This window comes from Trachurus japonicus, chromosome 17 (genome assembly GCF_045865225.1).
Source record: "Trachurus japonicus isolate A0001 chromosome 17, Traja_1.0".
Lineage (NCBI taxonomy): Eukaryota > Metazoa > Chordata > Actinopteri > Carangiformes > Carangidae > Trachurus > Trachurus japonicus.
The window spans coordinates 27,519,439-27,534,353 of record NC_140923.1 but is presented as its reverse complement, the minus strand read 5'-3'; the positions used below and the strand labels follow the sequence as shown (position 1 = coordinate 27,534,353).

The window sequence follows — 14,915 nt, the reverse complement described above, 5'->3', positions numbered from 1 at the left end:
AAATCTGCATTGTCTACTCCAGTAGATGTACAAAAGGCGCCTCCTAGTGGATAAATCTGGTTTTGCAAAGTTAGAGAGACAGATCCAGCAGTGGTCTCTGCAGGTTGGACCAGTTTCAACCACGTCTTGCACCAGCCCAGCCCAACACCTGGGAAAGTTGTTCTAAAGACCACTAACTACACTGTTGGACGCCTGAGTACAAATCAAGATTTAGCATCAATTGAATAAGAATTTAATAACAATTACCTAATGATGTTATTTGGTCAGTGTCAAATCTGATTAAACCACATCCACAGAGTCCTGGTGATACATCTAAATGTTTGAAGTTTTGTTGACTCTCCCAAAATTGTCAAATAATGTACAAATGAATACATATACCGATAAGAAGAAGGTGCTGGACTGAGGCACCCCAGCATGTATGCAGCAGCTACTGTACAGGTGATGAAGAACGGGCCTAGTTCAGCTCAAGGACTTTTATTTCAGAACAATGGATTCAAATGAATATGATTTCTGTTTGGATCAGTGTCTCAGTTCCATATAGAAAACAGTCTAGGAAACACACACATACCTGAGCAATCACATACACTGGGCATGTGTGAGTCCATGTAAACAGGAAGCAGATTTAATGCTCTCGTTCCCTCATTAACAATGACAGGAAGCCCTATAAGAGCTTAGCAGTACAACAGCTGTTAATTATGCAGTGGTAAAATGCAGAATTCATGAAACAACAGCTGCAGCAAACACAGCATGGTCAGTAACCTTTGTTATTCATTATCATGAGAACCAATCAGGGAGTGGCTGGGTATCTGTCATAGTTTCCAAAGGTCTCAGCTTCTGTTTGTCCAGACTACAACACAACCACATAGTTTTCTAAATGAATCACCAGGTCTATCGGAGTTTCTGCAAATCATGTGGAGGACAAGAGAAAACATACACATTAAAAAATGAAAACGTATGCGGGCATAGCACTCACCCTGGGCCCAAGGCAAAGTGGGACCCTATGAATAACACAGGGACTCTATGGTGACGGAATATAGGAATATGTAGCCTATATGTGTATTTAATATAGGAAACCAAACCCATCCAGACTCCACTGTCAAGTTGCATGTCCATAAGCAATCTGCAATAGGATCTTGCACTTATTAGCACTTTATTGCAGGCATTTTTGCAATACAATCCAGCACCTTACTGTAATGCATTTTGCAATTGGCCCACAATTCATAGTCTGTGTTTGTGCTTTTCTATTTTTCTTTTCTTTTTTTCATTGGTGTTCTCTCTCCTTCTCTTATTGGTAAAGCTTTGTAATTCTTTGTTTTCCTACCTAACACCTACCTGCCAATGGGACAAGAGATGGAAATTAGCCATATGGCTAATCTCATTCATATTTACATTATTAATGTCCATTAATATGTAGGCCTACTGTCCCATTTCTTACATAAATAAATTGACAAACAGAAGCTCATACAGAGCACTGTCCAATATGAACTATGAGCAAAACTTGAGATTGAGTGGACAAGCTTCAATGGAAAACGTCAACGCAGGATAAACACTCTAATCACAACGTCTTCATGCCTTTCAGAATAGAATCTGAGCAGAACTTTACCCGGTCTAACCAGTCAGACCATGTTCACACCTGTGTCAACAGTGATAAACTGACAGGGTGTGATTCACGGCTGCTTTACTAAAAGGCGTCTCGATTGACCAACTCAGAGCTCACTTCCTGCTGTGTATATAAATAAACAGGACTGTTGTTGTCCATTTTAACCAATCGATGGATTGAGAGAGAATTTCTTCTCCCTCTCTCTATTTTAAGTCTCTCTTTCTCACTCTGGTTGTAATAAAGAAAAAAGTCTGAAAGACAAGATATCTGATTGTTGGTGAGGAAATGCTGCTGAAATTACAGTTCAGTTTCACAATCATAAAATCATGACTGGACCATAGGACAGAAGGAACAATATATAACAGTTTTTCTCAATAGTTTACACACAAATACTGGTACTTGAGACACAATCGAGAAAAACTGTAAACCGGCCTGCCCTCCCTGTCCATGAAAAGGTCGGCCATCCAGTATTCCCATCAAGCTGGCCTGCTCTCCCTGCCTTTCCTATGGTCCAGCCTGCCCAGAGGCTGCCTTCATCAGCTCTTGTTAACTGATCAATTCCGTTTCCATGTTTTTCCATATTCCATGTTATAAACTGTTTTCTTGTCTGTATACAACATCTACAGCGGGGAAAATAAGTATTGAACACGTCAACATTTTTCTCAGAAAATATATTTCTAATAGAGCTAATGACATGAAATTTTCACCAGATGTCGGCATCAACCCAAGTAATGCACACATACAAAGAAATCCGAACATTAATGTCCATAAATTAAGTGATGTGTAATAAAGTGAAATGACACAGGGAATAAGTATTGAACACATGAAGAAAAGGAGGGGCAAAAAGGTATGGAAAGCCAAGAAAGCAGCTGGAGTTTGTCAGTATTTAGAATGTAATCCTGTCTCCTATCAGTGCAAAGTAATATCTGCTGGTTTAGTCCTGATTGATGCCTTTTAAAAAGGTTTCTCACCACCAAGGTGTCAGACAAGAAGAATTGCATGATGGGCAATAGCAAAGAGCTGTCTAAGAGCTGTCTAAAGACCTACGCAACCAAAGATTTCAGACAGAAGAGTCAAAACAATAATCAGAAGGGTTCCCTAACAGTCCAGGACCACTGGTGGAGAGCTTCAGAAAGACCTGGAATCAGCAGGTACAGTTGTTTCAAAGAAAACAATAATGCACTCAACCGCCATGGCCTCCATGCACGCACACCATGCAAGACATGGAGGCCATGGCGGTTGAAAATTTCATGTCAATAGCTCTATTAGAAATATATTTTCTGAGAAAAATGTTGACGTGTTCAATACTTATTTTCCCCGCTGTATGTCCCGTCTGTCCGTCCTGGGTGAGGGATCCTCCTCTGTCTCTCACCCTGAGCTTTCTCCTGTTTTGTCTTGGGAGTTTTTCCTCAGTGGATGTGAGGGTCTAAGGGCAGAGGATGTTGTTATGATGCTGTGTGAAGACCTTTGAGACAAACTGTTTGTAAAAATGGGCTATACAAATAAAATTGCCTTGCCCTGGTCATTCTATATGGTTTATAGAGCATAATGATGATAAATGGCCGATTCAACAAAAACAGCTGAAACCTCTTAAATATAGGCTACCACGTGTAGTACTATATTTTGGTTACCACTGTAAATAAATCCACATGAGTCAGCACGGTCTGCCGTGGCTTTCAAGGAGCGTGGCAGCACTGTCAACTGTGTCCTCTAGGTGGAGCCAGAGTCACGTGTCAGGCAGATATCTGGAACGTCATAGAAACCAAATTATTGTCAGCAGACTAAATGTGTCATAATATTTGGGAGGGATTTGACAGTTTATGATGGATATAGTTTGAAGCCTGCACTGCACCAAGTGAGCAAAAAAAAAGTGATGTAACAAGAGGTCACTTTCAAAGATGACAGCCAATCATAAACACGTAAACAGAAGGCAGACATGCAGCTTAAACATTACATCACATCTGTCCTGATTTCTAGAGTTATTAGCCAGCAGTCTTTATGCAAAGCATAAAAAACAGCACATAGTTCCAACTGACTAGAACAATCTCAAAGATATTCATCAGTACAGTCACTGTTGGAGTTTTAATTCTCTAGGGAGCGCTGTGGAGCTGTTTTTTCTCTCTCCAGGTTTCTTCATTCTTGTCACACTGTACACACAAGTCACACAGGCTTGGGGACCATGTGTGTTTGAAACACTTTGACTTTTCATGGCAAATCATTGGAGTCTATTGTGCAGCTATGGACACGCCCACTGACAGAACCTCAAGCTTTAACAAACTTTAATCACACAGGTCTTAAGTTGAGTTTGAGCCAATATGAAGTATAGTGATTCACTGTGTGTACTTGGTCATTTTAATTTGTGTAAAGTTGTGTATATTTGGAAGGTGGCGTAACTTTGAGCAAACACTGTGGCACTGATGTGAAGGGGAAGTTAGTGGTTGGAGAGATGATGAAAGATGTGTTTCTACAGCTGACACCTGATGGGGAAACATGGTTGTCAGTGGGTTGACAGGAAGGTCTGCTCACACGCTGCAGAGTCTGGGAGAGTCACTATATACAATACCTGTGAATTCAAATGTTATCATATCCCCACGCACAGAGCTGGTGAACAATGCACTCTTCAGCTTGACATCACCTGCAATTGGCCAACAACAGGACACACATTGTGTCAGATGTGTGTGTGTCTGTGTGTGAGCATATGCTAAGTGAGCTGTTGTTGTACTGTCGGGGGGGACTGAGCCTTGGAGTCTGGGTTGTGTAGTGTTGCAGGGTAGATAACATTCACTGGGCTGATGTTTACTGACCCACTAACACTGATCAAAGGTCTGAGTAGTGTGACACACACACACACACACACACACACACACACACACACACACACACACACACACACACTTTTGATAGAAGCTTCAGTAGTGTTTGTATGTTAATGATTTAATGTGAGTGGTGGGAAAGCTCATATGTCAGATCTTTTAGTGAGGTCAAAAGAACTCATCATAATTTTACAACCCCTTCAATCTAGCGTAAAAAAGTATTAATGTAAAAGTAAAATTAATATTACAAATAGGCCGACATTAACATACAAACTACTACGTCTTAATCTGCACTCAATGCAAAGACCTGGAGAAGCATAAGGAAAGTTAAAGGGATAGTTCAACATTTTGGTAAATTGGCTCATTACCATAATTCCTATAGTTTTAGGAGTAGGTCCTTTAATTGTCGGTGCAAGCTATTTTTAGTGGAGCAGAGCCGCAAGCTGCTCAGAGCTACACTATGGCAGCTAATGGGATTTCTTGGTTTCCCTCATCAAACTCATCAAATACACAACCCAACAACTACAAAACGCTCTGGTGGACAAGTTGTGACCTGCACATTCACCACGCCATGAGGTTATAATGGAACATTACAAGATGGAGTTGTTTTCGAAGTAAATTCATGCAAAACCGCTGATGCGCCGTGTTGCCTTCAGGGACAGTTTTTCAGCAAGCAGTCTCTGTATTTGCCTCGAAAACAACTCCGTCTCATAGCGTTGTGTTATTCTCTCATAGCGTGGTGAATGTGCAGGTCACAACTTGTCCACCAGAGCGTTTTGGAGTTGTTGGGATTGTGTATTTGATGAGTTTGATGAGGGAAACCAAGAAATGCCATGAGCCTCCGTAGAGTAGCTCTGAGCAGCTTGTGGCTCTGCTCCGCTGTTCTAAAAATAGCTTGCACCGACAATAAAAGGTAACGAACCTACTCCTGAAACTATAGGAATTATAGCAGTCGGCCAATTTGCCAAAATGTTGAATTATCCCTTTAAATACTTTGTGTGTGTCCTACTAACACCCACACACCCACTTCCAGCTCATGTGTTCCAGATCATAACAACAGGACACACAGGAAAATTATCACTTTTCATGTCATTAAATAGAACCGTGGATTTCCAAAAGCTTCTGTCAGCAGCTAGCTGTTTGGCTTTGACCTCCCAGCTCCAGTTTAGTTTAGTCAGCAGAAGGAAATAAAGGTTTATCCACAGGGAAAATGTCAGTAAAGTTTCAATGAAATAACTGCAATAATGGTTGTTAGGTTTGTGAAGTGTACTTCAGCACTTTCACTGTCAGTTGCTGTATTGACACATACGGTATTTGCACCCAGTTAAGCCTTGGTTAACTTTGGACCCCTTTCTACATTGACCTATGATATTCCTGAGCTACAGCTTAAATTGTATTCTCTGTGTACCAGGTGCTAAACATGAAACATGCAAGAATAAAATAGCATGGGAGTGTATTTGTTCCAACGCACCATTTATTAACCAAATTCATAACCAAAGTCCTGAATTCCATCCACTCTTCCATGTGCACAAACATTAGCTACATGCAAACGTGAATATAGTCTCTGCTCAAATATTAATATGATCTGTCCACCTAATACAAAAAGAGCAAGTACTGTAAATGTACAGCATGATAAAGGTTGTTGTTAAAACTTCACCATCACAACTAAAATCAATGTCATAAAAATACAGAAAATACTTTTCTTTCTTTAAAAAAAAAAAAAATTAAGAATTCACAGATAAAATCAACCCCTGTCATTATGAACCTATTCTATATTTTTAATTACATATGAATACATAGTGAGTACAGAAAATTGACATTTTTATTACCTGGGTATATTGGAAATATGCAGAATATGTCCAAAAGCAGTCATGTTATGACCGATGAAACCCATTGTGTCATAATAATACCACTTTGATAATGTCGTTAGTTGTTCTTATTATTGTTATCACAGTACAGATGATGGTCCATCCATCCACCCATTTGCTATACCACCTATCCGTGCAGGGTTGGAGGGTCAAATGATGAACCATGAACACAGAGAAGACAGGATGGATCTGTTTGGTCAGCTGATAAGATGAAGGTCTGGATGGAGAGATGATATGGAGGGGAGGCAGGGTTCATGTTTCAACATGACAACAAACTGCTTGAAACTGTTTAGACTCCAGGAGCTCCAATGGATTTTATAGCAACAAGTTTGTTTGAAGCAGAGGTGGACGGCTACGACTACCACATCACAACGGTCAAACTGTCCCTTTAATATCCAGGCGAAGAACAACTGGACATGTCCCTTGTGTGACGTCCACATCCTCACACTCAGTAACATTCATAAAATGAAGTTCCTAACAAATTCAACAGTTTGTGCACAGGATAAAGAAATGAGATAAAAACACATTAAATAACAGTGTTGATAGTTTGTTTTTAACTTACAGAGCCACGCTAGCTGTCCTCCACAGCTTTATGCTATGCTAGGCTAATTACATCCAAACTTAAAGTCATGATTTAAAGGCCCAGTGTGTAATATTTGTCAATGTTTATTAGCAAAATCTTAACTGTTAACTTATAAGATTCAAATGCTCTATTGAGTGTCTGTGACTAGACTGGACGTTCTACGATGTTTTGTTTTTTTTGCCATTATAAAACTCACAGCGACATCCACTGGCTCAGCTAATCTTTGCTCAGATGGCGGTCAGATCTTCCAGTGTTGAACTGTTTTTAGTCACTTTGCCGACGGGAGCGGTGACCAATCTAGAATCTGAACGCTAGATATCACGGTTTTCCCCCCATTTTACACACTGGACCTTTAACTTCCAGGCACAAAAGTGAGATCGTCACTGTTGAGAAAAAGCAAAGATAAGAGAAACGAAAGAGAGAGAGGTGAAAGTAGAAGATCCATATTCAATTTCAGAAGTAAGAAACCCTCCATTACAACCCCACTCTTGACATTTGTAACAGCGACTTGGAAGCTCTCTCAGCTGTGAGTCTATTTGTTTATTAGATGGATCCCCATTAGCTGCCGCCTTGGCAACCACTAATCTTCCTGGGGTCCATAGGGTACATACAGTAAAGTTCAGTATAACATCAATGATATACCCAGACATCAATACATACAGTCATACATTCCAATCATAACCACACTTCACTTATAATAAACACTTATAAGTCATGTCATGTGGCTCCCTTCAAATGCACAGATCAAGATGCAGCATTGATGTATTTAGTAGCCTTAAAATAATGGACTCCCTTTTGCACAAGCCCTTTACACTGTCAGGACTGCATGGAAAAGTGGAGATATGTTGGTAATAACAACAGCACGAGAGGTCTTTGCAGGAGAGAACTGCTGAGTCATGATAATAATGCCCCTGTGCAGCTGTGCTCAAAATAACATTGTTTAACTTTGTTCAAATCATAAAATAATTCAATTAGGGCTGAACAATCAATGGGAATAATATGAAAATCACAATATGATTAAGTGCAATATCCAAATCATGGGAAGTGCTTACTTTGATAAAGGTGAAATATGTGACAGACCATAAATGAAGCCTTGTGTTGCTACACATTCTCTGGATGTGAGGGAGCATGTTTGTTTGGTAAAGAACCACAAACATCACATCATCATCATCACCTTTTGTCAGGGAAAATGAAATGTAAGTCATGACCATGACTCATGCTACAATATCTGTCAAAATACTCACAGTATAATGGCTCAGTCCTGTTTTTCTCAGTTAAGCTGGTGGAGCAGTGGTCGGCTTCACCCTGTGGTTAGCCTTGAACTAGCAGTGGACTGTAACAGGAGGACCAATATCATGTAAACTCAAATCCATCTGATGGAGAAATCTTCTGAGCCCAGCTAACTGAGCCAGCAGCAGTTAGTGGTCAGCAGTGTGTAAGGTCCACACTGACCTCCATACATCATCCCTCTGAGAACTGTTGAGAGTCTGCCTCCTCTGAGATCCAGCACTCGTCAGCAGCCATGCTGACGTCACCTGTTGGGTGGCTGGCGATCTTCTGCAGGAGCGGCTCAGATTTCAGCAGCTGATTGGTCCAGTCTTGACACACCTCCTCGATTCCAGGCCCCTCCCCCCCATACTCTGGAGGCAGGATGTCTGAAGAGAAGAAGTCCCCTAAAGTGTCATGGTAGTCGGCTCCATGCATGTGGATCTACAGAGGACAGAGGAGGCTGGGGGTCAGAGCTCAGCTCTGCATGGGGAAGGACAAGAGAACCCAAGACCTGGGTCTGAGACCAGAAAAACAGAGACCAGAGTCTGAGACCTGAGTCAGAATCCAGAAACATAGACCAAAGTCAGAGTCCAGAGTCAGAGACCAGAGTCAGAGACCAGAAACAGAGACCAGAGTCAGAGACCAGAAACAGATACTAGAGTCAGAGACCGAAACAGAGACCAGAGTCAGAGACCAGAAACAGAGACTAGAGTCAGAGACCAGAAACAGAGACCAGAGTCAGAGACCAGAAACAGAGACTAGAGTCAGAGACCAGAAACAGAGACCAGAGTCAGAGACCAGAAACAGAGACCAGAGTCAGAGTCCAGAGTCAGAGACCAGAGTCAGAATACAGAAATACAGACCAGAGTCAGAATCCAGAAACATAGACCAGAGTCAGAGACCAGAGTCAGAGACCAGAAACAGAGACCAGAATCAGAGACCAGAGTCAGAGACCAGAAACAGAGTCAGAGACCAGATGGGCATTTTGAAGACCTTACCCTCTGTTTGATCTTATCTGGCAGGAAAGGACGGATCATGGCAAAGACCGGCCGGAAGAACATCGGCTCATTGACCAGATGAATTCCTCGAACTTTTAGTGGAAAAGAGTCCTGACAAACACACACACACACACACACACACACATGACAACGTGTTTAGTCAGTCAGGTACAGGAACATCAGATGCATCACACACTAAGTGGTCTGGGAACAGACAGGACAGCTGAGATGAACACGCTGACCTCAGATCAGATTGGTAAATCGGTCTGTTATCACAATGTCCTGTGGTGTCACATCTGTCTTAATGTTGTTACTTAAGAGCTATGTTCTCCTTTTTCCAACTGCTGTGTGTTTGTCGTCATAGCGATTGAAACACTGTTGTGGATGAAGGCCCGTCTGAAGCTGGTGAACAGTGAGAGCAGTAATGGAGGACCTACTGAGAGCACAGAGGAGATCCTCCTGGCCAGGGAAGGGTTAATCTGCATGGCATGGCCCAGGCTCCAGCCCTGCAGGTCAAATATGGCCTTCAGACCCCGCCTCTGCGTCTGTGTCTCCATGGAGATGATCTCTGATGTCATCAGGCTGACGCTGAACACCTGGATGGCCGTCCAGTCTTTTGGGTTCCACTGACCTGGAGACGGACGGACAGACAGACATGTCAGATATGTCAAACATGTCTCTATCAGTGTGTGTGTTGGCTGATGAACCAATAGGACACAACTTTGTACCTTCAAACTTTGCAGGCAAACTGGGTTTAGTTTATAAATGATGGTCTTGGATTGGTGGAGAGAAAAAATCATGTTTGTGTTTTGTGCATTCAGTTTTGCAAAGGTTTACATTTCATATTTAGTATCAAAGTTAAACTGTTGTTTAATATTTATGTGTGAAAACTACAAGATTGTCTGTTCAAACAGTATCAGACTCCCTGATATTGTTTGAAGATGTCATGTACACTAGCCTAGTGACAACAACTAGCTTAGGCTGAGTGAAGAGCAGGTCCTAGGTCAAGGACTAAGTGAACTGTAAGGTGTAGACCAGATCAGACTAGAAGAAGCCTGGGCCTCCATACACAGGGGGTTTTTCCTTGGATGTTTCACAGGTTGTTGTGCGTCTGTCATATTGTGTCTCTCAATAAACCCTGGTTGCTGCTGAGTGCTGTCTTGTTCCTGTCGTCCCTGAGTGTTAGTCAACTAAGAAAACTACAACACAACATTAATAGGAAAACTAATCAAATACCATCTTGTCATTTGCAAAGGAACTGATCAAATGATCGATACTTTCTACTATCATTGTCCATCAGCACAATTTTACGAGGAAGATGAACGGACTTAATAAGAAAATCAACACTCCCTTTAACCATCAGGAAGCATCTGACTGACGTCATGAACTAGGAACTATAAAGTATTTCCTTCTACCAGGAACACCCTGATGACAACTGTGCAATTAGGGATAATTGGTTTAATTATCTGATATGTAAACACCACATTAGTTCCTGGATTGTACGACTTTGTAGAAGTGACCAGTGTGTTTATATGTCTATGATAGTAGTACAGTGACAACTGAAGTCTGCTCATTCAAATGAACATATGGCTCCTACAGGCCTGATACACAGGTGGAACATAGAACCCTGTGTGTCAGGTGATAACAGTAACCCAGCAACCAGGAAGAGGAAGAAGATGTTATTATTATTCCATCCCAGCGACATCACTCTCACCCCCACACGGCTTTGTTTGTTGTTACATTCCATCCTTTACCTGTAGGAAGGAACAATGAACACTCAACTGTCTCATGACGGGTTGGTCCTCAGTCTATGAAGCTACATGAATAAATGAATGAATAAATAAGTTCAGTAATCTGATTGTGTGTTAATAACCCTTAGAGCTGCAACAATTAATTGATTAATCACACAATAATTGATTATTAAATCAATCGTCAACTATTTTAATAATCCAATAATGTCCAAATTCTCTGATTTCAGCTTCTTAAATGTGAATATTTCTGGTTTCTTTGTTCCTTTATGACAATAAACTGAGTCTCTCTTTGGTTTGTGGACAAAACAAGACATTTGAGGACGTCATCTGGTGGTTTGGGAAACACTGATTGACATTTTTCAACATTTTATTAACCAAACAACTAATCGATTAATCGTTTAAATCATCGATAGACTATACTGTATATATATATATATATATATATATATATATATATATATATGTTTTTTTCTTTACCTTTGTATATTCATATATACAAGAATGTATGAGTGTGACAATGTATGTAAGTCTCAGTATATGGGGAACAAGGGTTTGACAGGGTGGAAGAGGTTCGAATTCATATTGTGCTTCCACTATAACTATTGTATACAAATGAACAGATGATTCATGTTAAAACCAAACAATAAAAAGATGAGAAAGAAAGAAATAATCGACAGATTAATCGATAATGAAAGTAATCGTTAGTCAGCTCTAACCCTTCACACACAGAGACAAACACAGGTTTTGTGCACTGACCGATCCTGTAGACGAGCACCCTGCTGCCGCTGTGGTCCCGCTGAGGCAGGACGCCGTGGTAGGATGTGTTGAGGAGGCTGAGCACGGAGCCAGGAGACAGGCAGCCGCTGATCTCCGGACTCTCCCTCCGCCAGCGCTGGTAGTTCAGGAGGAGCTGCACGGGACACGGGCATGTTCAGGGACATCAGGGAATTCAACGAGTGAAGAGCTGGCACAGAGGGAATGTTTTCTAACCTTTACTCTCCTCTATCTGTGTCACGTCAGAGTAGGAAGTCAAAACAAAGCTCAAGCTGCCCAGTCATAATAAAAACTGATAAATGTGTCTGAGGATGTGAGCACAACTCTGACCCAATTGGCTGAGCTCCCGCTGCTTTCAGACAACAAGCAGCATGGCCGCTGCTGTTCTCCACCACACAACCGCTTCTTCCATCTTTAGGAATGATGAGTCAGCAACAACAATCTGCAATGTGTAAAAATATCTGACTGATACTTGATTGTAGGCTACTACTAATTTCAATACCTGCAATATTAATAGTTGCAATAAAGGACCATTTCTTACATTTCTCATTCATCTTTCTATTCATCCACAGTGCCCTATGTGTGTGTCCCTATTCTTGATGATTTATTTCTCATTTGTATTCATTATTTATTATTGTTAGTGTAGTAGTAGTTGTTGTTGTTTTTAAGTAGTTTTAAAGGTCCAGTGTGTAAAATGTGATATCTAGCATTCAGATTCTAGTTTGCAGCGCTCACCCACTCGCACGGATTTAATTTTATAGCAATTATACATTTATACAAATATATTCATGGGTAATGTATTCAGATTTTGCCAATAAACCTTGACAATTATTACACACTGGACCTTTAAGTGCATCACTAATTCCATTGTCCATTTGTGTACACTGACAATAAAGACTATTCTATTCTATTCTATTTAGGCTCACTATAAACTCTCTGTTTGTCACAGTCACAGTTGGTTAAACACAGAATTAGTCGAAACAAGTGAAGCAGCTACAGAGCAGTGAGGACATTCTGACTGACTGAAGAGTAGACAGTAATTGTGTTGAGTCATGGAGTGCAGGGAAGCATCACACACACACACACACACACACACACACACACACACACACACACACACACACACACACACACACACACACACACACACACACACACACACACACACACACACACACACACACACACACACACACACACTGACTGGATGTAGTTCCATGGAGGAAGCGCTCAAGCTCAACAGGTGAATCATTCTTTGTTACAGGTTCTTGAGAAACCTTTAAGGAAAGGGTTTCTGGTTTTTTTAAAAACTCAAATGTGTTGATCACATATTCAGGTTTCTGGAATTCTGCTGAAGATCTGAGCATCAATGAATTAATCAGAAGCCACACATAGCCTACAGTTGATCACACCAACATTATGGTAATGACCTCATGGGTTAAATATCAAAAGTGAGTCAAAAACGGAACTAGGCTAATTATAATGTAGGATAACAATTATTAAAATGTAGTCATACAATGTATCAAGAGAACACTGTAGGCTAAACCAAAGTCAAGTACAATATAGAAAGTATCTGGCTAAACACACCAGAACCACGTGATATACACAACATATTTAATCACACTAACTAAATCTGGTCCAAACTTGAGCCACATGGTGTCAGGTGTTGCTTCCACATCTGGACCAATTATGGTAGGCTACATACACAGCTGATAACAGCTGGAATGTGCCGTGGTGTGGAGGTAGGCCCATATGGGCCAGACTGGGGCCGAACTTCCACACTCCACTTTGCCCCAGTGCTCCCGTTTGACAGTGCTGCTCAATAAATAACATGTAGGCTATGTCAGGACACGGGAATGCGCGCTGCACTGTAGCTACAATGTCTGCTGCTCTGAGATCTGTTAACGTGCAGTAATGATGTAGGATTTACTGTCAAACAGTGAAACAGCTCCCGTCACCGTCAGAAACAAAGTTCTCTAAAGTTAAGGCTCGGTGGCTCCGGGTGAATGAGTGCTGTTTGCTGGTTGTGTTGCGGGGTGTGGGGTGTACCTTCAGAGAAAGGTCCACGTCGAAGTCCCTGGCCCGCAGAAACTTGATGAGGAAGCCGCTGGAGAAGCTCCGGACGGCGGCCAGCTCGGCGGCCTGCAAGGCGCTCCGCCGCAGGCTCAACACGTACGGCTCCAGCTGCTCACTGGAGTCCGGCAGCTCGCTGAGCTGAGCCCCGTTCATGTCGACCGCTGCTCCGCTTACATGGCACTGACACCGGCCGAGAGAGGGAGGCTGGACATGGGGGAGAGAGAGTGAGTGAGAGAGAGAGAGAGAGAGAGAGAGAGAGAGAGAGAGAGAGAGAGAGAGGTGGAGCGGCTGTAGCTACTGACCCTGAAGCTGCTGCAAATGACTTGAATCCAACAATTAAAGACGGTACGACAAAGACGACAAAGAAGTTGAAATAAAGTTTCACAGTGCTATAAAGTAGGTCACTTCAAATTTACTGCAAACCCTTCCATAGAGTAGCCTACTTCCGGATTTCAAAATAAAAGACATTTCTTTTGACAGAACTTTTTTCTTTTCCTTTTTAAAGAGGACAAGAATCTTTTCTATACATATTTATTTATTTATTTATTTAAATTTCTCCAATTTTTCCCTGTTAAACGGGTTTTCTATGGAGTTTTTCCTCAGTGGATGTGAGGGTCTAAGGACAGAGGATTTGTTATGATGCCATGTAAAAACGGGCTATACAAATAAAATTGCCTTGCCTTCGTCTATGCTTGCCTTGCCTGATTTAGGTATATGGAATACTACTAATATTATTATCAATAAATGAATTAATATTTTGGAACTAAGTACTTATTATATTACTTGTACAATTACGTCAAAATGCTTTTACTGTGTAGTGTCAATGCCCCTTTCAGACGACACAAACAGCCCTATTCCCCCTGACTAATTTTGCACTCACAGTATTACATGTAATATTACTATGAAGCACTTTTATATTTAATATTTCAGTCATCCACAATTACAGTTCCTCACCAGGCAGGAACACAAACAATCCTCTTCACTTTACTTTAACATGGGTAAAAACATTGCCTGTATAGAAGTAGCTACTTCAAAAGTATTTAATGTATTACTATTTATGTAGTAATTTATGTAGTAGATAACATGGACATAAATAAGTGTCACATGCAAACTAGGGATGTCACGATTATAGATTTTCTTGGTACAATTATTATCAGAGAAATAATCACGGTATTCCGATTAT

General features: G+C 41.2%; 1 protein-coding gene across 1 annotated transcript; it reads right to left on the bottom strand.

Moving 5' to 3' along the window:
• Window positions 1-6,170: 6,170 nt before the first annotated feature.
• On the bottom strand, window positions 6,171-13,964 carry ttpa (tocopherol (alpha) transfer protein). The gene is made up of 5 exons (XM_085804723.1): window positions 13,706-13,964; window positions 11,639-11,792; window positions 9,569-9,762; window positions 9,132-9,242; window positions 6,171-8,574 (listed from the first exon to the last, which is right to left on the bottom strand). The coding sequence occupies exons 1-5, from the start codon at window positions 13,883-13,885 to the stop codon at window positions 8,326-8,328; spliced, it is 888 nt and encodes a 295-aa protein (XP_085660849.1). The 5' UTR covers window positions 13,886-13,964; the 3' UTR covers window positions 6,171-8,325.
• Window positions 13,965-14,915: the final 951 nt, after the last annotated feature.